This window comes from Heliangelus exortis, chromosome 23 (assembly GCF_036169615.1).
Source record: "Heliangelus exortis chromosome 23, bHelExo1.hap1, whole genome shotgun sequence".
In the NCBI taxonomy this organism is placed as follows: domain Eukaryota; kingdom Metazoa; phylum Chordata; class Aves; order Apodiformes; family Trochilidae; genus Heliangelus; species Heliangelus exortis.
The window spans coordinates 7,872,052-7,896,176 of NC_092444.1; the positions used below are offsets into that span (position 1 = coordinate 7,872,052).

At 46.5% G+C, this 24,125-nt stretch overlaps 1 protein-coding gene across 3 annotated transcripts in view; it reads left to right on the forward strand.

The window, feature by feature from the left end:
* ACAP3 (ArfGAP with coiled-coil, ankyrin repeat and PH domains 3) overlaps positions 1-24,125 on the forward strand; it is a 67,732-nt gene that overhangs the window by 31,274 nt on the left and 12,333 nt on the right. For 2 of the 3 annotated variants that reach the window (XM_071766680.1, XM_071766681.1), the window contains exons 2-10: positions 1,413-1,470; positions 3,861-3,980; positions 4,482-4,535; positions 11,353-11,411; positions 14,203-14,386; positions 15,379-15,423; positions 15,870-15,965; positions 16,292-16,366; positions 17,083-17,094. In XM_071766680.1, coding sequence (XP_071622781.1) covers positions 1,413-1,470; positions 3,861-3,980; positions 4,482-4,535; positions 11,353-11,411; positions 14,203-14,386; positions 15,379-15,423; positions 15,870-15,965; positions 16,292-16,366; positions 17,083-17,094 — 703 coding nt within the window. The remainder of the gene's footprint in view (positions 1-1,412; positions 1,471-3,860; positions 3,981-4,481; positions 4,536-11,352; positions 11,412-14,202; positions 14,387-15,378; positions 15,424-15,869; positions 15,966-16,291; positions 16,367-17,082; positions 17,095-24,125) is intronic. The other variant, XM_071766679.1, reaches the window with a different exon arrangement.

Here is a 24,125-nt window from a genome sequence, read left to right on the forward strand (position 1 = left end):
TGTTTTCCTCCTCCACATACAGAGTCCAAATATATCAACTCCTTTTGTTAGGTTATGATGAAAATGGGCAGTAAATTATAGATGCTCTCCCCACCTTCTGGCAGGAGATATGCTGCTAGACTGCCTTGTACACTGGCATCTAGCTGATGTCTGCAGATTAAACAATGGCTGCTCTTGCTTTCCTGAAAAGAAAAGCATCCCCAGAAATCCCAGCTCTCTCTTTTCAGCTGTTATTATGTCCAGTGATCAGAAGCACAAAGAAACCAAGTGGAAAAATGAGAGTGCAATGCATGAAGGCACACGACTCCCAAACCCAGAGTACAAAAATAGCTGTGAGAGGGAAAAAAAGGAAGCTCTTTAATTATTCCATCTCTTAGAAAAGCTTTGCCCTTGGCACAGCCAGGCTGCCAGTCCTGTGTGCTGCAGGAAAGCTTCAGCACGCACTGCATTATTAGAGAGGGAGAAGATTTTTTTTTTTTTTTTTTTTTTTGGCTGTCTTTTTAAAGAGCTGGGTGCAGATTGATTGTGGCAAGGTGTGTGCTTAATGAAACAACTGTCCAAGCAGAGACACAAGATAGCAATGAGCAGCTCTGCAAGGGGACACTCAGGTTTGCAGTGCTTACTGTTAGGCTCAGAAATGACATTTTCGTCCCACATGCCTCAGCCTGGGAATGGCTCTTGCAAATGGCTGATGTCTTGTCAATATTTCTCTTTCTGAGGGAGGCCTGGTGACCTTTGCAGCTGGATTCTCATAGCATCACATCTGGCTAGTGACGTGGAAAGGAAACAGATGTGATGGTCATGGAGCAGACTTATCTGTGTGCCAGCAGAGCCCCACGTGTGCAGAAAAGACTCAGGGTGTTCAACAACAAAAAGACCAAGATGAGTTTCTGCTAGAGTGATGGTTCTTGAGGTTCAGAGGATGTCATCTGCCATGTGGCTGCACTTCAGGCACAGCTAGAGCCTAGAAAATGGGGTTTGGTTGTACTGAAGCAAGCCATGTGCCTGATGTGAATGGATGGCTAAGGTGTGAGTGATTATTTCTGTGTCACTTGGCATTACTTCCAATTAACAGCATTGCCTGCAGAATCAGAACAAGGCCACAAAACGAGCCTGTGTGTGACTACCACAGCACACCTGAATTTCTCCTGACACTGGCAGAAGGTAGCATCTTTTTCCAGCCCTATAGCATTCATTCCTGATGAGGTGTGATCCTTCTCCTGATGAAGTCAGTCTTGATCTTATGTAGCAGCAGGAAGCTCCAAAGTGGGAAGCATGAGCTCCTCCTTCTGTCCACCACCAGCACACATACCTTAGTCCCTCTGATCTTTACTCATCTGACACTTCCTGTCTTCTTTCCCAACCATCATAAGCAATCAATTAATTCTTTCTTTTTGCTGTTGTCATTGCAGGGCAACCATTGATGAAGTGGAAACAGATGTGGTGGAGATAGAAGCAAAGCTTGACAAGGTAAGATGGGCAAGAACAGCGCATTGGTTTGAAGAGGGACTGATATTTCCTGCTTAGATATTTATCCCCACCAAACTCATTCAAAAAGTGAGCCAGGCCTAGGCTGTCAGTATATTAATGTCTAATTACACTGGGCTTGTCAACAAGACCATGTCTCCCTCTACTGACAGGTACCTGTCAAGGCCACTTTGTGGCTGTTAGAAGTCCAGACGTGGGCTCCTCATGCTGAATGATGGCCATATTGTTCTGGTCCTTGATCTCAGGGTCTGAACTTGCTTCTCCTGCTGTGACAAGTTACTTTAGTGCTGTTTCTTCTCTCCACCATCTTGCTTGTGCTATTAAGCTGTATGGGGTACGGGCTGTTCCACATCCGCATGGTGCAGTGTCAGCTCAGGGGTAGAAGGAGGGGCATGCAGGTAAACAAGGGGCCTGATTCAGACTGGTGATGGTGGTTGCTGGCTGATTTTCAGCTGTAATCTGCCACTGGAAATACCCTCTTAAGTACCAGTTTGGCCATTTTGCAGTTATGCTGGTAGTTCTTTACATGCAGTGAATAATTTGGATCTAAGTCAGAGGCTTTATGATGAAAGGAGGCTTTTCCACCCCCACTCCCCCTGCTGTCTGAGCCATCAGCCAAGTTGTTTCTAAACAAGATCAGAGAGAAAAAAAGCCAGAAAAACTTCTGGCTTTTTATCTGTGAGATTTCCCAAAGCTAGAAAGGGATAAAACTCCTGTGCCTGATGGAGAAATGGGTTTTGTTGAAGTCACAAGCTTTAGGCAAAGCTGTGTCCTATAAAACCTATTTACTAATCAAGCAGCTTGAAATGGTTGTCTGCAGAAGCTAACCAGTCTCACTGGTGAAATCTGCAGAGGGATTTAGGTTTGCTCTTCTCTGAGCTAAGGCTCTAACGACAAAGCATTGGGTGGAACTTGCCCTGGTTCTGGCACCACTGCTGTCATTGGCCCCTATAATGAGACAACTTGGTGTGCCAGGAGCAATCATGGAGTGAGGAGGAAGTACATGAACCTGGTAGTACATGAGCTGTTCAGGGCTCTCAGCTTTTCCTTCAGTGTTGTTCAGGGGTACCTGAACATGACTAGTTCTTTAAAAGCAGCAATCTGGCAGGGACTCACTCTATTTCTCTGCCTTCTACTGTGCCCCTGAGGACTTAGTTTCTAAAAGATTGGCCTTTTAATACCTGTGTGAAAAGGAGGTAAAGGGGAGTGTAAATTATTAATCCAAGGGAACACCAGGGCTTTGAACACCAGGATTTCCAGGAGTTTCAAAAAGATTTTCTTCATTCTCTCCATCTGCAGAGCCATCCTTGCTCCCCCTGGGAGTGTGCTTGTGCTGAATGGCCTTCAGCTCCCAGTAACAGTCTTGGCCACAAGATTTTGCACAGAGAAATGCTAGAAACAGCCACGTTGCAGAATAGGCTGGATTTCCTTTCCGGAGGATCTGTCCAAACCCCTAGTGTGTGTCTGGGCTCCAGATGTGACAGGAAATGCATCTGTTTGCTTTTCTTCTCTGGGCTTGGATGGGGTAGGACAAGTCTACTAGCATCCAGTGCTGGTCTGTCAGATTGTGTGGAGGGGAGAGGATGTGACTGGGAAAGAGTGAAGGCTGTGTGCACTGTGTGTGCACAGATCCACCACTTGTGGCTAGAGACAGATTCCTACATCCAGATACACTCAGATATATTTTTACAGCACTGCAGACAGAGGCAAACAAGCTTGTTCTGCAATATATGCATATGGATTAGACCCCAAAGCCATGTAGCTGCCTAAGTAGAACAAGCACCAAGCGTAAAAAGAGCACAGCATGTTTCAGCAGGGCTTTGACATCAAGGGAAACTGGAGAGCTGCTCTTCTCCAGCCTGTAGGTGAGGCTGATTCGCAGGGTAAGATTGCTAAAGCGTTTTTTCATTAGTAAGACATATATCCTTACAAAGTTTCTGGATTTTTAGACTGGAAAACTTCAGATCCAAGTGTTTTGTTATCAGCAAAGTGTTTCAGTTAGTAAAAAAGCCCTGGAGAGTGATGAATTAAAAAAAAAAAAAAACCAAACCAAAAACCACTCAGTTCGTGTGACCAGGTCCCTGTTATTGATGCCTTAGGATAGGGTGAAAAGCAAATGCCACTGGAAGAAAATGGACTGCCCTGATAGCCTAGAACTGTTATTCTTAAGGAACAAGGGGAATGTTGACAGCATGACATATCCTGGGAAGGACAACTGGCACCCCTGTGCTTGCTCCTGTAGCCACCCCAGGAACGTGGCTGGCATCCTGTCCTGAAGGTCTTGGGCAGGGCTGTTTGTGCAAATGCAGAGCAGCCTGGTTGCAATTCCTTTGGCTGTGCTGAGCTCTGCTCTCCCCTCTCTCCCTGTGCAGCTGGTGAAACTCTGCAGTGGGATGATCGAGGCGGGCAAAGCCTACATCACCACCAACAAGCACTTTGTCACCGGAGTCCGGGACTTGTCACAGCAGTGCAAGAAGGATGAAATGATCTCAGTAAGTCATCCTGGGGGATGGAGCTTGGGGCACAGGGGACTGTTAAGCTTCCTGATGGGGTGAATGAACCCTTGCCCCTGTTTTAAATACACATTTAGTGTGAGATTTTAGTTTTGGAGGGATGTAGAGACCATCTGATAGTGCAATGCTGGAGGGTCAGAGTGAGATTTATTGCTTGTAGGATGAACTGGAGTTCTAAGAAGCCACGGTTCTGGCAAGGTTGTTGGAATCTAGGTCAGTAAGCATGAGTTATTTTGAGTTCTTTAGGAAAGGCAGGTAACCAGCCTACAAAAGCAGGAACTGACATGTTGGATTCAGCACTAAGCTGGAAAGGCCTGGAAGCCTCTGGTTTCAGTGTCAGACATTTCTGAAACACCTCCTTGCCAAATGGCAAAGTGATTCTTCAGTGGCTTACTGAGGGTCTCTCTCAGCCGTTGAACCCCTGGGAATGAAGGGCAGCTGCTTGTATTCATTGCCACTTCACTTTACCTTTTTTTGCAGGAGTGCCTCGACAAATTTGGGGACAGTCTGCAGGAAATGATTAACTATCACATGGTAAGATGCTGCTTCCTCTTGTCTTTTTGTGTGCTGACTGTAGCCTCTTTCTCAAGGCACTGATTAGTGGTCTCCTGCCTCTGTATTACTTGAAACTGCACAAAGGAGGGGTCCTTGAAGGGAATATCTTTCAGGATCTTGTCCCTGCACAGTGTGTAGAATCTGCCCCTTCTCCATCCCAAACATCAAACCATGGCATCTGTAAGCCTCACAGAAAAAGAAGGTGCTTCATGCTTGCTGGATCCATGCCAGACACACCATTTTAAGTCTGTAGCTCAGTAGGAGCTTAAAGCAGAAGTGCTTTAAAGTGAAGGGAGCTTCAGGGTGTCAGCACTGGACTGACCCACTTTTATACCTCTGTCAAAATACATTAGGCACAGTGCTTCCTTTTGGGATGAAAATAACCACATGCAGCAGGAGCAGAAGCTGCATCAAGTCCATTTAATTATTTCATGAAGCAGGTGGGAAGACTGCTTCCTAGTGAAAAAATGACAGGGGAAAGAGGTACTGCAGATACAGCTCCCATAAGACAGTCAGCATCTGGGGACAAACAGCTGTACAGCAGTGTTGGTGGTGGGCAAACCAGTGTGAGCACTGGAGGAAAAGCGGGTTTGTGTCAAAGCAGAGAAAGCCAAACCCTGATTTTCTGATGCTGCTCAAATTCCTTCTGAAAATGTAAAAGCCTTCCTGCCAAGAAGCATGTTGGTCCCTGTGTTCCCAGGGATCACATCACAGCTGCACTGAGTGTGTGAGGAGTGTGTGCAGCCCAGCCTTGGGGAAGCAGTTCCAGCCAGTGACCTCTAGATGCAGAAAGCTGTCTGCAAGATCCACTCTGACAGCTGTGCAGCTTCCCTTGCATCCCTGGTCTCTACCAAAAGTGGCACTTCTGGGATTGCTCTTGCTTTAGCCAACTGTTGAACAGAAGGACCCTTCCCAGAGCTGTCAAATCCCCAGCTGATGGGGTATAACACTTCCCATGCACCCCACCATGCTGAGCAGGGGTGACCTCCCCACTCTGAGTGACTCAGGGGCTGTAAAAGGCAGGATTTCCCTACCACCAGCTGCATGCACAAGGGAAAACATGCTTCAATCCTCCCTTGGTGCAGAGCACTGTTAGTCCTTCTCTAGGAAATGGCTTTGCTGCATCTTGGGCCCTCTCTGTTCAATTAGCTGGGTTATTTTTGGTGTCTTCTGCTGTCTCCTTTGTGAGTGCCCCTGCGTGTGTGTAGATGTGGATCTTGGCTCATCTATGTCTGAGGATCTCAGCTCTGAAATAGTTGTCAGTGCTTACTCTAGGAATGTGGCCAGGACAGTATGTACAACTGGAACAAGTTAAAAAGAAGGGAAAATATCCCCCCCCAAAACTGCTTGTTCTCTGATTTTATTGCTAGAGTACAAAGCCTGGAGATTCCTGATTCTAGCTCAGCAAAATCCAAGCATAAAACCCGCTTGAATGTAGAAGATGAACACACTGAGCTCCAGAGCATTCCCATCTCACTTTTAATGCCCAACGAGGAAAAAAAAACATCAAAGCAACCCTAGAGGACAGATGGCTGAAGAGAGGGTTGAGTTCAGAACAGCTGGAGTCAGCATCCTCTTCTTTTTCTGTGCTCTTAGCCACGTGCACTTGGGCTAGTGCCTTACACTTGTCAAAGTGTTTTAGAAGTTAGAAGCCTCAATACCTTTATGGATCTGCACCATGGCACATTTATGTCTCAGCTTCCCTATCTGCAAAAAGCATTTCAAGTGCTTTCCTTCTCTCTGAGGGGCTGATGGGAGGACACACAGACTAATGGGAACTCATGCCAGGTAAATACCAGGATTGTCAGAAAGAGGAACCAACACCTCAGTAAAGAGAATTTTTGCCCAAACTGTAGAAAGGGGTGAAAACAACAGGAGTCAGACAGAGGGGAGATTTAACACTGAGATTAAAGGTGCTGGGCTTCAAATTCTAGATTTCTAGGAGATGGCACTGATAAAACTGGAAGCAGTGCTGGACCTGTTTCTGATAGTGAAATATGAGTAAGATGTACTGTGAGAGAGCAGCACTGCTCTGTGGGGACAGTGTCTGTGGAGGATTTCAACCACAGGATGCTTAGCAAACTATGCAGGGAGCAGTTCTGTCCTGTCCCTTGCCTGTGCTGATCTCTGCAGCACTGCTGCACTGCTGTGCTGTGCTGACTGAAGGATGCTGCACCACATCTCCTCACCAGGCAAGCTTCCCTGTGCTGGTGAGAGGTGCATGATCCATGGCAGGGAACAAGCTTCCAGCTCCCTCTGTGAGCCCTGCAAGCAGTGGGTGGCAGTCAGGGATGCCAGAACCTTGCAGCAACCTTCCTGCAGGGCTCACCAGCCTGAACCCTTTCTTTTCACATGAGCCAGAGTGGCACGAACTGGAATTTTGCTCTAGGGCCTGAAGTCTCCCCTGTGATGACTCCTCCTCACAATAGAGTGAATAAATTTTGACTGTGCCCTTGGCAAGCTCCTCTCTTCTGGAAATACTCCTTGCTTGGCTGTAGACAGGTGCTCTACTGTCAGCTTCAAAAGAGAGAGTTCTAAGCTATCAAAGCAGTAGGGAAGGCTCCAGGTTACACAGAGGCAAGAGGCAGTGACTGTGGGGATGCAATAACCCCAGGCTCTGTCAAACAGGGGGCAGTTTTCCACCAGCTTATTGCCCTTCCCATCCCTTGGAAAGAGATAACCAGGATCTGCAGCACAACCTTGACATATTAAGTCTCTTTCCCATGCAGTTCCTTCTCTCTGGGTGGTCAGAAAGATAATAAAAGTGAAAGGGTGCAAGTGAAAGTGCTGTTGTCATAGGGTTGCTGTGGCTGAGCACCTTAAGTGTATCTTAAGCAGCATCAGGTATTTTTCAGCTGGGAAGATGAAACATTGACATTGCCCTCATCAGTACCACTCCTGACAGCCCTGTGTGTTGAGTGTGATTAAGTCCTAAGCTTTCCTGTCTGCCACCAATCACTGTAGCTACATCACAGGAATCCTCCAGTGGGAGCAGCAGCAGCTTGCAGGGGAGATTTAGCCGTGCTGAGCAAGCCAGGAGGCATTTCCTGCTGACAAGAAGAAAAACCACCCAAGCTGTGATGAGTCAGTGAGGCAGATGGCAGATGTCATGGGTGGAAGGTAGTGGTGGAGTTCAGGGGGAAGGAAGTGAAAGTGGAGAGTGCTTCCAAGCTGCTGCTTCTCCACAGGGTTGGGTGGACCCACACAACATTTTCTGACAGCACTTTGGAAGGGGCCAGGTGCATCAAGAATTACCATCTGACAGGAGAGAGGGTTTCTGTCATCTCATGGCTTCACAGCTTTTGCCATCGTGTCCCAGTGCAATGACATTACACTGGTCTACATGACTGTTGTCAGCTGCTGATCTTGGGGTTTGATACTGGTCTAGCAGTTAACCAGCTAGCTCAGTGCACCATCTGGTTTCAGAAAGACCAATTTTTTGTTATTTTTGAGAGTATTGTAGGGTGTCTGCTTTCTAGTTAGGGGAGAGAAGCAGCTTTATTAAATATCTAAAGGGCAGGAACAAACAGACTTTGACTGAAGCATGAAATGGAGCTTTTGGGCTCAGCTTCAGCTTGGTTCAGAAGCTAGGCTTAGACTGTGTTGACATACAGCATGTGTAATAGAAGTAGTGTTGGCTTCTTTGCCAGAGCACAGATCCTCAAGTGGGCTGTGTTGCACAGGCACTGCAGATGGAATGCTGTTCATGGGTGGCATTTATCTGGTGGGCCAGCACTCAAGTGATGTGGGACCAAATTATACAGCCAGAGAGGAAGAAAAGTCATTAAAGCATACCCTGCCAAACAAAGGATGCTTTGCCTGGCCGTCCCGCCCTCTGCTTTATTATATTTGACTATTAGAAGCTGCAATGAAAGAGAAGTCAACTGCAGGAATATGAAATCAGGGGAAATGTGCTGTCATTGGTGAGTTTTATTTTGTTCTTAGAGCAGCTGCAGTGGTATTTACATCCTCTTTCCAAAGCTTTCCATCCAAGGCATTCCCTGACCTCAGCTTGGAGGGACAGAAGGCACCTGGGTCTTGGAAAACCTCTTTGTAGCTCTGGAGCTGAAGAGGAAGAGGTGGAGAGGGCAGGACAGACTGCCAAAGCCACTGCAGACCTGACAGAGCTGTGTGTGAGTAGGGGTTGTCTTTGGGGAGCAGGGTGTCTGCCAGGAAGGCTGACATAAAGATTATAGATAATCACCTTCTGCAGGCTGGGGAGGGGGGGCTCTTTGGTTCCCGAGCATGGGATAGTAGGATCAAGCTCAGATTCCCAAGCCACTATACAACCAACCCTCCTTTAAATTTGACTTAAACCAGCCCCATCCTGTTTCTGGGGGTGTCCAGGCTGGCTGTGAGGTAGATAAGAGCAGAGATGGGACTCATCCAGCTCAGGACCTCAGTGGCTGCAGTGGGGATTGGCAGAACTGGAGAAGGGAGATGTCCGTATGTCAGGCAGCTGCAGGGGAAGCTCCACACCCTCTGGCTCATCAGCTGGGCCCAGTTGTTGCAGGAGAATAGTTTATTTGCTTAGTGATCTTAATCTCATCTCTGGCTATGGCTCTTGGTGCACTAATAGACCTTAAAGGGCCTGAGCAGTTTCACCTGCATCCTTCACCCCCACCCACCACCCCTAAGACCATTTAGGCTCTGCCCAATGCCTTCAGTTTTGGTTTGAGCTTTTCTGCAGAAGCTGCGGTCTCTAGCTTAGCTCCAGCCAGACCCTGGTACTCCCAACTTGCAGCCTGATTTGTTCAGCTCAATGTTCAGCCTGTCTTGTTACTGTGGATCTGCCTGATAAATGGACTGATTTCCCACCTTGGCCTTGGACCTGCCTCACCAACACAAGCCTCTCTGATGGGCTTTTGGTTGAATCTGAACCTGCCCTGCTGTCTTGTGTGGTGCAGCTCTGGCTGCTGCGTTACCTACTTCAGTGCTTGCTCCAGTGGCTTCTGCTGCTTCCTGAGAAATTCCCACCACAAATGCCATCACCTCCCTTTGATCTCTGCTCAAGCACTGTTCTTTTGTGCAGCTGTGATCTACTGCTTTTAAACTACAAGCATTTAAGTGTTGAGGAAAGCAGTCCAGTCAGTCAGCCTCACTTTTTAGCTTCTGCTTTGCTTTGGAGCCTGATTGGATCTCCTCCTCTCCTGTAAGCTCTGCAGAAAGCCATGTGGGTGTGCTGTAGCAGAGGTATCTCTTTGGATCTCTCTCCTGGATCTTGATTTTTAGGCTTGTAGTACCAGGGATAACATCCTGGGCCACTAAACTTGCTTTCATTTCTTGGGTGCTTGAAATTCCTAAGACCCCCATCCCTGTTCTAACCCAGGTTTGGGTTTATCCTGTTTCCTCAGAAGAACCCGTGCTGGGAAAGTGGAATGTAGCAAATAGCCTTTCGCTGCTGTTGGATAAGAGCTGTGCTCACTCCCTTCTTTCATGCTGACCCTCCTCAGGCATAGATGTGTGTGAGTCATGGGCTGGACTTCTCATGTCTTGATGGAAGTGAAGAGAGAGGGTGGGGTGATATTTGGTCTGGAAAATCTTAAAACAAATTATTTCTTCCAAGTATGCCTGGGAAAGGAGGAAAAGCCAAGGGATAAGTTTGTATTTGAAACTCTAGCTTTTAAAACTCGTATTTACTTTGTGCTGAAAATTGAATGAAGGACCCACGTGAGAATACTCCCTTGGTGATCTTCCCTGGCAAAAAGGATGAAGGAGCAATTAAAGTGATGCTGATACTACAGGATGCTCCTCAGCAGAGATGCTACTGGTGTCCTGGTGGAAATCAATGATGGAAACTTAGCAGATGTAGGTGCAGGTGGGCACTAGATGGCTTTCTTGCTACCCTGCATGGCATCATGAGTGGAGGGAAGCATTCTCAGTGCTCAAACATTGCTTGGGGAAGCTGCTCCATGGGAAAAGTTGCAGGCCAGAGCCTCTTGGAGAGCACAAGTGGATGCCAAGAGCAGTAAATAGTTTACATTGGTAAAAACACAAAGCTGGGTGGTCTTGGGGTTTTCTTTCTTTCCTATTTGTTTTGCATCTGTTCATATTTAGAGGCTGCTTGAGCTCAGCTAGTCCTGGCATGTTTCTTGCTTTGTCCTTGGCTGCAGCAATACTCAGAGTAAATGTGTTTGGGGTTCCGCAGCCAACACTGCTGCTTCAAAGAGAAAGCAAAGCACTCTGAATAGGAGTAGCATACCTGTGCAGTGTCAGGAGCTTGACTTGCTTAGCTCCTAGTGGGAAGTGTTAGGTGGGGAGAACACCTGAGTCTGGCACTGGAAGGATGAACCAGAGTGGTTTTTCTATGGATTGCTGTGAGGTCCAAGAAGGTTAAAGCTTGTGACAACCTCAGAGTGTGTATCAAGTCAGATTTTTTGTGAGGGATAGATAGTCTGTGTTGTACCTTCAGCTGTTGTTCCTGTAGTGTTGAGGTGGCAGCGCCCTCCTCTGGCTAAAGGAGAAATTTCGAGTCTCAGTGTTCAAAGCAGGGACCATGAAGGCAATTGCTACTACAAATACTCCTCTTATAAAGGTATCTTCGGTATATTCAGAGCCCTGGCACAGGCTGGGGAACCTGCAGTGCAGGAATTCTGCACTTGTAAGAGTGCTGCAGCTATAGGAAAAGGTTGTTATCCGTTAGAACAGTCATCAAGTAATGGACACCACTAAGCCCTGGAGTAATGCTGAGACCATCACACTGAAGGTACTTTAGAGCATTTGTGGATTTTCCACCTCCTCAGTGTTTCCAGGTTGCAAAAATATTTTATATCCTTTTTCCTCTCTTTTCTTTCAGATTCTGTTTGACCAGGCTCAGAGATCAGTCCGGCAGCAGCTGCACAATTTTGTGAAAGAGTGAGTACTTCTCTTATCAGTTTGCTCTTTGGCTTCTTGCACTTCTGTTGCACCTGTCCTCTGTGCTCTGCAAGCAGAACTGCAGCCTCCACACAACTGCTGAAGGCACTGCTTAGAGCAGAAGCGACACTGAAAAGGAGAGAAAGTGCTCTGATTTGTGTGATGGCTGTTGCTGTCATCTTGCTGCACTATCATTTGATTGCTTTGTTGTCAACCAAATGCCTTCATCCTGTTCCCAGCTCATTGCTAAAGCTGGATGTGAGGCACTCTTACAGATCAGATCATCATCCCAAAGTCTGGTGAAGTTCATCTGCAAAGCTGTTCTGGAGAAGCCTGAGCACCTGCCTGGAATATGAAGGACAGGGGGACCCTTCTTTGTGCTTATTATCACTGTGCCTTCAGACTGGAGCTTGACCACTGGTTCAGAGTTGTTTTCTAGCAGCAGAAAGCAATTTTACAACACCCTGGCGTGAGCAGTGCAGAATATTGCAGAGTAGGGATTTTCACTTGCACATGGCAGCCCTGAGGTGCAGGAGAACTGCTCCTGGGAAGTGAATTGGATGGGGACAACCTGAGGGCTTGCAGCGGGCTGTCCCTGCCATTGCAGCACCAACATGTTTCCTCTGAGGGCCTCTTTTCCCCAGGGAGGGTGCCTGGTGCAGCCTGGGACCCCATGGCAGCTGGATATAGGTCAGGGATGCAACTGAGGCCTTCAGCTAAGCAGGAGCTGGTTGCCATGGGAACCAGTATTTGGCTATCAATCTGTCAGCAGCTCTGTGGGCTGATGGAGGAAGGGTCCCTGGCTGACCCCCCCCCCAATTCCTCATTCCTGTCTTCCTGCCCAGCACTCACCCTGCCCCCCTGTTCTCTATAATCATTTCTCTGCTGAGCTGGTATTTAATCTGCTTAAGGCTGGCAGTTGCAAGGGGGAATTTCACCTTTGTCTAGGGGCTGTCATTCTTTCAGTATCTTTGCACCTTCCTTTGTTGCACTTGTTCTGCTCAACCTCTGCACCTGCAGGCCCTGCTGCTTTGATCTTTGCATTGCTCCTGCCCTTGGTTGGCAAATAATCTCTAGGCTTGGAACCATCCTGAATATTCCACCTAGGGCCAATCTGCAATTGGTGATGGGAACACAGGAGCAATGGGACCTGTGCTCTTCACACATATCTGAGGGCAATATTTACCCTTCAACCTGCCCACCCTGTCCCCAAACCCTGAAGGTCTTTGCCTGGTTTGTGTGATGCACACAGGAGAGGCTTGCCCTGCCCCTGCTGTCACTAGCCAAGTGCTCTGTGACTGCCAAGCCACAAACCTTGCAGAGTGGAGGGTTTTAGGAGAGCTTTGTTAAGCTGAGTCTTGAGGTTGCAGTCACCTGCTGCAGCCTGGTGTGGAGCTAGCTGAGAATTTCCAGCACTATCACATCTCCAAACTCCTGCCCCTTTCCACTGGGAATATGCAGGGATGAGGAAACCATTCTCCAAGCTGGATCAAAAGCTGTGTAAAATCCCCACAGCCCTTTGCTGCAGATGACCCAAGAAGTGATCTTGTTCTTTGAATGGAGCTGGATGGCCATGGAACTCAGCAGTGCTGAGCGCTGAGGGCAATGTGAAGAAGCTGCAACCACCAGAACAGTAATCCAGTCACCTCTCTTCTCATTTATTCTTGCTGCACCTGCCCATGGGAGATTTTCTTGGCCAGAGGCTGATCCATACATAACTATATGCAACTTCAAAGAGTTTGCCACAGGGCAGAGCTCTGACTGTCATCTTCAATTGAGGCTCTTCTTCCCTAGAGCAGAGAACAAATGGATGCTACTTAATTTCTAACAGCTCTTTAATTTCTAACTACTTTAAGTTATAAAAATTTATACTTGAGGTAAACAGAGCTCCTCTGGACAGAGAATGAAGTGTTTGTGTTACCGCTGCTGTAAGTCAGCATTGTTGTTTTCAGCTTCTGAATAACCAGGGATGCTTGTAAAAGCTGATTTTTCAGGAATGGCTGTCCTCACTTCTATGTGGTCATACAACTCAAATCAAGGCCTGCCTGAATGATACCTGCTATTTAATTAAACAAAAAACCCCAAACCAAAACAAAGTAACTACAAAAAAATCCCAACAACCTGTTTGTAGCTCTGTCTTCATAACCTTGGCCCTGCAGAGCCCCTGATCCCATGTGAGGTCTCTAGGTATAAATAAAACTGAAAGGTCATATTACAAATTGTGTATTTTTGAATGCACACAACAATGAACAATGAACACAATGAACACAACAATGTCTGTTATAAAAGGGGGAAAGAATAGTCAAATGTCTGGATTTTACAGTCAGACCAGACAGAGCCAGCTAGAGGTGCACATTCAGGTAGGGTCTGGCTGCCCTAGTTGAATTCCCTGTCCTGAATTTGAAAATAGCTGATTTTACTCTTATCACAAAGCAAAATAGGAAGCATGTGTATTCACAGGTAGGTTCTGAAATGCTCTTCTCACCACTGAGAACAGCTGAGGGCTATCTTTAGGGCTGGCTTGGAGAATTTCCTTAAGGCTTTGAAGGTAGTATGTAAGCTCCTGTGTTGTTCCTTGCCAACTCTCTCTAAAGAAAGTCTGCCTGCAGTTAATCTGGAGTCAGTCCAGATGGACATGGTGGGTTAGAATCCCAGGAGCATCTGGAGCAGGATCTCCTGAGAGTGATCATAGTATACCTGGCTGCATCTCTCCCTGCTCTGCTGGTATCAGCAGTCTTCTGGTTGCTTTGTAACAAATATTCTCACCATCTGGATGATCTTTGGGTTCCAGTGATGTCCGGAAGTTCAAGGAAACCAAGAAGCAGTTTGACAAGGTGAGGGAGGACATGGAAATTTCTCTGGTGAAGAATGCCCAGGCACCTCGACACAAACCTCATGAAGTGGAAGAGGCCACAGGCACCTTGACCATAACCAGAAAGTGTTTCCGGCATCTGGCGCTGGACTATGTGTTGCAGGTTGGTGCTGCCATGTACATGAGAAAGAAAAACTTAATAATTTTATTCAGTAAGAGAAATGGTACACATTTGCCTTAGACTGAATTTCTCTTCCCAGTAGAAAGGCACTCCCAGCAGGGAGCACTCACTCACTGCACCCATAATTGTCAGGGAATTTTTTACTTGTTCATAGGCTTCATGTCAGGTTTGTCCTCTCAGGCAGTGGGTGAGAGGTGCCTGTCCTCTCAGGCAGCAGACAAATTCTGTTAATATTGACTCATGTGTCTCTACTAGCTGTCACTCCTGCAGCACTGAACCAAGACCATCTGCCAACATGTTCTGTCTGATCATGAGGCAGTCTCTGATGTCACAAGCTCTGGCAGCTGGATAGGACAGCAATGCTCTTCCCTGAAAGTATATTCATGCACATCATTGATCCTCCTCTAGGATTGCAGTTTTAGGATTTAGACATGATTGCAACTGTATTTGCTGGCAAGGTCATGCTATAGTAAGCTCCCTTCACTAACAAAGAAGAATTCCTTTCATTGCTGATCCAGTGTTAGTGGAGTTTTCCCTGTTGGTTCACTGCAAGGTTGCAGTCTAAACCATCAGTATTGAAATGCATATATATGAACTTGTCCAGACATCCTTTGGTATTGAATTAAGAACGTAGGGTTCTTAATTCAACTATTAAGGGAGGGCAACTATTACTTTATTCTACTTCATATGATGGCAAACTGCCCTCTGAAGCCCCTGTTTGTGGTCAACCTATGCACAGACACAATCTAGCAGTGACCTTACAGCCCAAGTCAGAAAGGGCATCTATGCTGTTGCCCCTTTTATTCCACCTGGAACTCACCAGAACTGTCTCTTCAGAAATTTAACTTTCTGGAACTGTCCTTGCATAGTTTGTAGTTCGCTGCCAGGGGTTTTGCAGTGCTAAGTTTGCACTTAGATCTTCATGACTGCTTAATGCTGCTGGTGCTGAGTGTCTTCTCTTCGTTCCTTCACAGATCAATGTCCTGCAGGCCAAGAAGAAATTTGAAATCTTGGATGCGGTAAGGGCTCTGTGTGTTTCCTGTGGCTGCTCTCAATGAAAGGCAGCCCTCCCCATTGCAGGTTGCATGGGTCCACATACTGACTCCTTGGTCTGCCCTGGAGATACTGTCTGGGACTGCTCTGGGGGCTGCAGGTATGCTCCAAGAGGGGAGAATGAAGGACCAGTGAGATACTCCACAGACAAGAACTGAAGGGGACTTGCAGGGTGAAGGACACTGCTTTTGCTGCTTTGTGCTCACAACAAGGGTTAGCTGACAGTGTGGAAGGATTTGAGAGGAAGAAAAGAGGGAGAAGCATCTAATAGATAGTTTGCTTTGGTAGTGGAAAGAGTTAGACCCAAGAGACTTTTTTCTTTTTTTTTTTTTTTTTTTTGTAATAAGGGATAGGGACTTTTCACACTCTGTTCCAGAACCTGTTGTGACCTGGCTGTTGTTTCCCTCCCCAGATGCTGTCCTTCATGCATGCCCAGTACACCTTCTTCCAGCAGGGCTACAGTCTTCTCCATGAACTGGACCCTTATATGAAGAAACTAGCCACAGAGGTGAGGGGACAAGGAATATGGTTGCCTCAGTCTGCCTGCTTCCATTGTCCTGAAAGAATATCCATCCTCTTCCCTGCCCAGCCACCATACTTTGTAATAAGGGAGTGGTCAGAGCACCCTCCTTGTTGGCTGAGCACTGTGGAGCAGCAGCCAAGAACTATGGTTACTTTCAGTGCGTACCCAAACACAGCCCTTTTCCCCTACTGTGGGGATTTATGGTGTTGGGTAGGGCTGGTGTAATCCCAGGGCAGAGAAGCAGAGATGCATAGTGGCTCATAAACCTCCATCATGACTCTTATATTTGGTGTTCTCCTCCCTGCCCTTAGCTGGACCAGCTGGTGATTGATTCTGCAGTGGAGAAGAGGGAGATGGAGCACAAGCATGCCATGATCCAGCAGAGGGTGAGTCCTAGGGCTGCAGCTTGGTGCACTTCTCTCCATCATTGTGGTTTTCTCAATCACAGCAGTAACTGCCATCTGGTGAGGGGCTGTGTTAGTCCTTCACAGCCTGGAGCAGTAGGAGCAGGAGCTGTTAAGATGAGTGTAATAACCTTGTGGATGCTGGGAGGTCCAGCTAGTAGGTTGTCCTGGTCAAATGCAGGGCATTCAGCTGCTGACAAGACATTGAGTACACAAGAGAGGGACACAGGCACCAAGGCTGTTTTCCCAGCCCTGCCACTGAGCTGCTCTGCCTCTGAGCAAGCCTTCCTGCTATTCTTTGTCTCTCTTTGCTACTGAGGATGTGGGAATATTGAAAGGTTCGTGTTCTGTAAATGATTCTGAGATAGAGGAGTGGATGTAGTTTGTAATTGCCTGTGAAACCAGTTTGATTGCAAAGCAGAGCTGTTTTTTGGAAGAGATTAGAGCACTTCTCTCCCACTTCTATTCTTCTCTCCCTCATCTCAAATCCTTCCCCTAGCTGAGCAGGCCAGCTTTTATCTGGCAAGCCCTGGAATCTCTAGCTAGGGTAGCATTAGTGTGTGTCTTCTGACTTGGACTCTGGTTTTCCAGACCACTCATCTGGCAATGATTCCAAATCCAAGGCCTGCAGAAACATAAACTAATTGGGTTTTTTATTTTTCTTCTCTGTTCCATGGATTGCTGACCTGCCTCTGCAGACCCTCCTGCAGGTGAGTAACCGCATGTATTTCCTTCATGTCTCAGAATTAGCACTTTGCTGCTGTGGCTGTTTACAAAGTTCTGCCTTTGAAAGCAAATCAGAGAAACCTGACTATAAGATGAATGCTGTGACACTGCTGGTTGTGGGTGGACATTGAACACAGACACACACACACTCACACACATTCTTTTGCTCTCTGGGCATAGTAAGAGGGGATTTCAGAGAGCACTGAGAATTATCTGGTGGTGAGCCCAATGTAGGCATCACTGAGGAGTCTGGCAGGCACTTGTGTGGATCAGTACTTCTTAACAGGAGGAAATCTTAAGTGGCTGTTGTTTCCTTTCTAATGCTCTCTCAAAAATGTCACAACCCAGGAGATGGAAATGTAACTGGGTTTGAAAGATAATGACAGACATTCCCTGTGAATCAGCCTGTGTTTATGCTTCTTCTGGTCAAGTGTTCTGAGGGGAGGGAGGGGTAAATTCATTTGTGAGCTCCCAGTTCCTCTGGGACTCTGCTGAAGTGATGACTTCATTCAGGGGAACGTGGAAAATCTCTCTACAGAAGTGCATTTCAGTTAAATCTCTTTATGTGGCTTCGATGCCTGGACTAGCAGGGAATGAAGCAGAGGTCAGGTTCCAAGGGGTAGACCAAGCAATTAATCTTCACCAGGTTCCATATGCACAGAGCTGTGGCTCTCTGTGTGCATAAGCTTGTAGGAGAGCTGAACATCTTTGCTGCAATTTAGGATTTAAACTTTCCAGACTGGCAATGAGGCTGCTTTTCAGCTACTCTCAGTCTGTGCTGCTCCTCCCTTTCCAATGGAGCATGGCACTCTGGAGCTGGGGAGCATCCTTACAGCTCCAAAGGGACCACAGCACTTATTCGAATAGATGGCTTCATGGTGAGCCCAGAATACCCTCTGATCTCTTGAAAAAATTGGAGATTTGGTAGTGCTTAATTAGAGTAGCAGAAGTTTGGGTTTTTTCCCTTAATACAGTGTCTTCCCAAACAACCTGCTAAGGCATGATAGAAAGGGAAGGAATCCAGTTTAAGTAACAGATTTTAAAGTGTTCTTGGGGTGGGGGAGCTGTGTGGATTCTGAAGACAGGGAATTGAATTGGCTTTGGGCAGCTTTGTGAAGCATGGGGGGCAGCCTTCTAAGACCCAAGTTCATGATCTGTGGCACTTTGTTTCATTAGCATTTAAAGTAAATTTGTTAGGAGAGAAAAGCTCAGCACACATCTTGACTATTTTCTTCAATCCTGCAATTTAGGTGCCTTTTTCTATGCCATGCTTTGCTTATCTCTTATGGGACATCTGCTACCTTTGAGGCAGATTCCTGGGGCAGCTGTCATTTCAAGCTGTCATTTTAGCCACTGCCCTCTCTGCTTTCCTAGCTCCAAAATCTTCAAGAGCTCCATTTGCTGCTTCACACTTCAAATGGAAACATTTACTTATGCAAAAAAAAAAAAAGGGTTCCAATAAGATCAGCAAGAGGAGGAGTCTCAGTTTTTATGGGCTACAATAAATATTTTGTATACTCTACTGGTGTGCAAAGAAGTTCAACCATGAAGTCTGGGGATATCTTTCTCCTGGCTGTGTGTGGGATGCAGGTGTGCAAAGACTGCAGTGTGGAATATGTTTTTGCAAAGCCTGAGGTTGCTTGGACCTTCACACTTTCCTCATGTGCTGACTTGAACAGTCTTAAACCATACATAATAATGACTTTGTATGCTTCAGGTGGATGCACAAAGACACACAGGTCCTGCACAGGTTGGAGAAAAAGTTTGGAGAAGTTAGCACTGGAAGGCACAGACCTAGGAATATTTTTTTTTAGTGGGAAATGGTAAGGTTTAAACCAGTCCTCCCCTGCAGATCCTGACTTTCCTGAATCTTTCCACTGCAGCAAAACAGGTCAGTCTCTGGAAGCAGAAGACAGGGCTATATAAAAGCTCCTTTGCAGCCTACTCCCAGCCTGTAGTCATTGGAGGAGTGCTGGGGCAGAACTCCCCACCTCATTTTGTACAGCTGGTAGATGACAAAGTGGGGGCCATATGGCACCTCAGCCCCCATATTTAGGGGTGGGATTGCTGGCCCAAGGGCTGGTTCTGCTCCCAGCAGCTGGGGAAGCAGCCCCTGCTCAGGAAAGACAAGCCTGGCTCTGTTAAGGTCAGGGAGGCATTCGGTGAGCATCTTCCTGTCAACTTAGCTCTGTGTTGCCTGGCTTCTCCCTCTGCCTTCTGTCGTCCCTGTCAGCTGTATGGTAATTAGCCCTTGCTCTAAGCTGATTGCCTGTGAATAGGAGGCAGGAGGAGGGGAAGGCAGGTGGTCCTCAGGGGCAGGCTTCCTTCCCCCAGTGCCTCTTGCCTTGACTGCAGCCAACAGCAGAGCTTAAAGCTTCCCAAAAAGGAGTAGGAGGGGTAAAGGAGAAAGGGCTGCAAAAGAAATCCCTCCTTCCAGCCCACGGTGCTTAGCAGAGATGCTACTCTAGAGAGGGAACAGAGAGAGAGAGGACACAGAGCTGCTCCCTGCTCTCTACGCAAGAGCAGAGAACCACCCTTGACGGTCGCATCATGAAGATTTTCGGCAGGCTTGAATACCTTCTGGTAAGGAAACTTCTGCAGGGTTGCTTTGACTCGGAGAGAAAGTTTAGAGGGCACTTTTCCCTGGGGAAGCAAGGATTTTGCTTGTAGGACCTTGTTGATGTGACCCAAAAGCAAGTGCAGCTTTGTTACTGCAGGAGAGCAAGTGTGCTTGATTGTGTTTTGGGGATGGGAAAGCTCCAAGGCAGGGCACAGATCTCTGTGCATCTTCTGCTGGCAAGCTGCGGAGCAGGGAGATTGTTTTGCATTAGGAAATTCAAGAAACAAAAGGTCTGTGACTGGGATTTGGCTGGAATGAATGAAAGCTGTCTGTGCAGAATGGTAACAGAGGTGAGGGAGCCCAAATCCCATCTCCTTCCAAGGCTGTTTGATTGTGCACAGTATATTGTACACAGAGATAAAAATAATCAGCTAGAGAAAAAGTGGAAAACATATTTGGCACCAGAAGAGAACAGAAGGTGTACATGCAGCAGTGTTTGTGTGAAAGGGGTGTGTGTGCATCTGTGGAGAATGTGAATATTCTTCTGAATCCTGCTCTCTATTTGGAATCCAATAGTCAAACCACTTATACAGCTTTTAACTTAACTTCAGAAGGAATTCTTTTCAATGCATGGATGTATCTGGAATGTTGGAGGAGTACGTTGTTTTACTGTTCGATAATGAGCATCACTGGTTGTTTAAGTAAAGAGGGCAGTTTAGGATAGAAAGCCTTTGTTTTCTGCTAGGGAAAGCATCTGTTGTTTGTGTTGTCATTTATCCTAAGTGGTATTGAATGAAAATAAAATAACATGAGTGTGTGGTAGTAAGGTGTTTCTCTGAATATCCAAAAACTGGACTCAAATGATTCACTGATCACAATTGCCTAGTTCAGATAGTGGCTTCTATCAATAGAAATCAAAACACTGCACAGAAAAGGGCAGTAGCATTATTTCCACATTGCACGGAGGGAGCTTTTCAGGGAGGGTCATTGCCATAGTGATTGCATTTTAAAGAATTTTGAGGAAGTCTTACTATTTTAGAGAAAGGCTTAACCTGTTAACAGCCAGGTCTTGAGCTCTTTGGGAGAGAAATGAACCCATAAACAAGACTTTCCTCCTTCAGTGAGTGTTGTTCTTGGGCAAGGCTCCTTACTTGGAGGACTTTCCTGCCACCAAGGATTTTGGGCTGGATAGGGGCATCTTCACTCCTTGTATTAAGTGTGTTCACTGAAACCGGAGGTTTATTTAATTTCATCAACTGTGTTATCTGCATTAAAACCTGGCTGGGATGATGGGAAGAGCTTGTCTGGCTCCTGCCATGCAAGCAGTCCCTGCCTGCTGCATGGAAATGGAGGAGAGAGTTCTGAGTGGGCTATGGGGCAACCTTCAAACTGGATTTTTTTTTCCTTTTTTTCTTTTAGGTATCTGTGTCATTGCTAGATTTTTGCTTCCCATTTGCTGGTTTGAACGGGTCTGCCTTAATATCCTTTTTCCCATCCCTCTGGATGTGGCTCTTGGAATGTGTTACTTCATTGTTGCTTCAGCAGCATTCAGTCAGTTCCCATGGAAACCATTGTGATGTCACTGCTAAAGAATATCAGTTCCCAGGCAGCCTCCTGTGGAAACTGGGAGTGACTGCGAGGCAAGACTGGTGTGATGGGAATGGGAAGCAGATGATGGCAGAGATGTGTTTTTTGTTTTATTCTGAAAGATGTCTGATTCCTGTTTCCAATGTGCGATCCAACGTGTCACTGCCGTTGCTCATCCTGATTGTATCTGCAGCTGGAGCCAAAGCCCTTCAGATCCCAGTCCTAGGAAGTCTTTTCTGTGCCAAGGATTATTTTTTTTTTTTTGTATCACAGAAACAATGCAGTGCTAAATGCAGACTTAATAAATCAGTCCAAACTTATTTAGAGCACACTTGCTTGCTCTGTGTACATTGCAGTGATGGGGACAATTCAGGAAAAGGTATTTTATTAAAAACCATGCATTAAAATCTCATGTATAACAGGAAATGGACAAAGAAAGGGATGAAAATCATACATTTACACTCACCCTGCTTTGTCAAGGGGAAGAGCTGCATCAAGTTACTTTGAATATTGTAGAATGGGTGATCCATTCCCTCTCCACCAGCACCTCCCAGATGTTGTGGCTTGGCTTACAAGGCTGGAAGGTTTTTATTTCTTAGGTCTTTGTGGGATCAGACTGTCCTCAGGTGCATTCCATGTAAGAGTCAGAGAGACTTAGTGATGTGCCTGCCAGGAGCAGTGTCCATCATGTGGGAGGGAGCTGATGGGTGCTCTGACTTATTTTCCAGTGCTGACAGGGTCAAAATCTCATTGTGTCAATGAATAGGGCAGACACAGGGACACATTAAGAGCACATCTGACATTTAAGGGGATTCATTGTCACACATCTGTGTGTATCCAGCTGTGGCCACAACACTGCCGTGGTATTTCAGTGCCGGTGGCAAGAGGATCTCCTCAGGTAGCTTCTAAACTGGCTTTAACCTGGAATCAGGTTGCAACTTTTTTCCCATAAGTGCATCCTCCCTTTTCAATGGCTGTGGTAATAAAGTTCCCCGCTGTGCTACAGCCAGAAGATGTCCGTGGAATCCAGTGTTTAAACCCAGAGTTGAAGCTCACTCTGGTATGCTGGAAATTTCCCACTTGGACTTGCTATGATTTTGCCTTCCAGCTACCTGAGCTATTTCTGTACATTTCCCTTCTGGACTTTGCCTAGTGGTGAAAGGAAAAATGATGCTGATCGAAGGAGTAATTTCTGTTTAGTTTTGGGTTTTTTTCACCCTCCTTTTCCCTGAATTTGTCTCTCAGTAACTTCACAGCAAAGACTTCAGGTGCCCTGCAGTAGTTCTGATGGTAGCAGTGGAGTGGCTCAGCGGTTACACCAGCAGAAATATGAGCAGAATATGGGCATGTTTCCAAACAAAGGACCAAGGAAGAGAAACATCTTTGAAGTAATGCCAAAACAAGCCATTCTTCCCAGCAGTCTCTTTCTGTGTTTGGCCATCATCCAGATGGCTTCTCTCATCTTAGTTGTAGATGCACTTTGTGGATTTGGGTGTAATTTGCTCTTTCTAAAACGAGGCTTGGTGCAGGTTAGAGTTCTTTGACAGGGAGGTGCCTTCAACACTTCTGCTTTAGCCATTCAGATTGCCGAGATGTGCAATACAGTGCAGGATCAATGAGGTTAAATTCACACCTGGCTTGACTCCACTGGTTTTTAGTGGATTTACTCTAGTGACGTATAGGGCCCATCTGTTTCTCCTGCACTCAACAGCAATATCTCCTTCTGATTTCTCCTACTTATAAGGACAGCTGAAGAAGTCAGGTGATTATATTGAGACTCTTCCCCCTGTTTTTACCTCTTCTGTGAAGATAAGTCATCACTTTTAAGACTTGCTTGGAAGGATTTTGCCCTACATTTGCTGTACACTTCTTGACAAGGTCCAGATGTTTGGATATTTGCATTATTTATTGTAAAACAGTGCAGATTCTCATCAAATTTATAGAACTGTCACTTTGGAGCAGCTCTACACACATTCAAGTATCTGAGTTAGAGGAAAATTCCCTCTAGCCTTTATTTGCAACACATACATGAAAGACATCTGCAGCAGAGGACCGCCATGGGATTCACCCCTTTTATGGCAGGAAAATATAATTGTGGCTGAGCAGACCTCTCTTAACTGGGAGTCTTACAGTGGTTTCTAGTGTCTAATTGGGCATCATGCTGCCTTTCCAAGGAATGACTCAGTCCTGTCCCGTTATATCTCCTCCTTGTGTATCACTATTATTCTTATTATGACACCTTCCAGGCAAGCTTGCATCTCTGAACATGAAAATAACTCATCTTAATGAGAGTGAAGTGCAGGTTGCCTAGCAACACAGCAGCACAAGGCTCTTCAGATGCTGAGCTAGGAAAGGCACTTCAGTTAATGGGGATGTTTTCACTGCACTGTTGTCTCGTTGCACCAAGTAGTACAGGGGGAAATATGTGTGTGCAAGAGACGAAGAGGTGTAGGGAGAACACCTGGTAAGAGTGGAATCAGTGTATGAAGGGACAATGTGCCTTCATGCCCCGGCTTCAAGGGGAAAGGCAGGGAGGTTTGCTGACCTAGTTTCTCGTGGGAAAGAGGCAGAGCCTTGCCCAGGGAGAAGGATCCCATCTTCTGTGAGAGCAGCTGCCTTCCTCTCTGCTCTGTGTCTTGCTTTCCAGCTGTCAGAATCCATGAGCGCTGATGAATCAGTGCCAAACCTGACAAATCAGCTTTGACTGCGAGCACAGAGAATCAAGTGAGTGCAGATTTGAGGTAGCACATGTTTGTAGCTAATGAAAATGGAATTTATAAGTCTTCCTCTCTAAAAATCATCCTGCCCTTTTTCCTTGTACGAACAGGCTGAGGTCTGGTCTGTTCCTGGTCCCTTGCAGAACAGAGA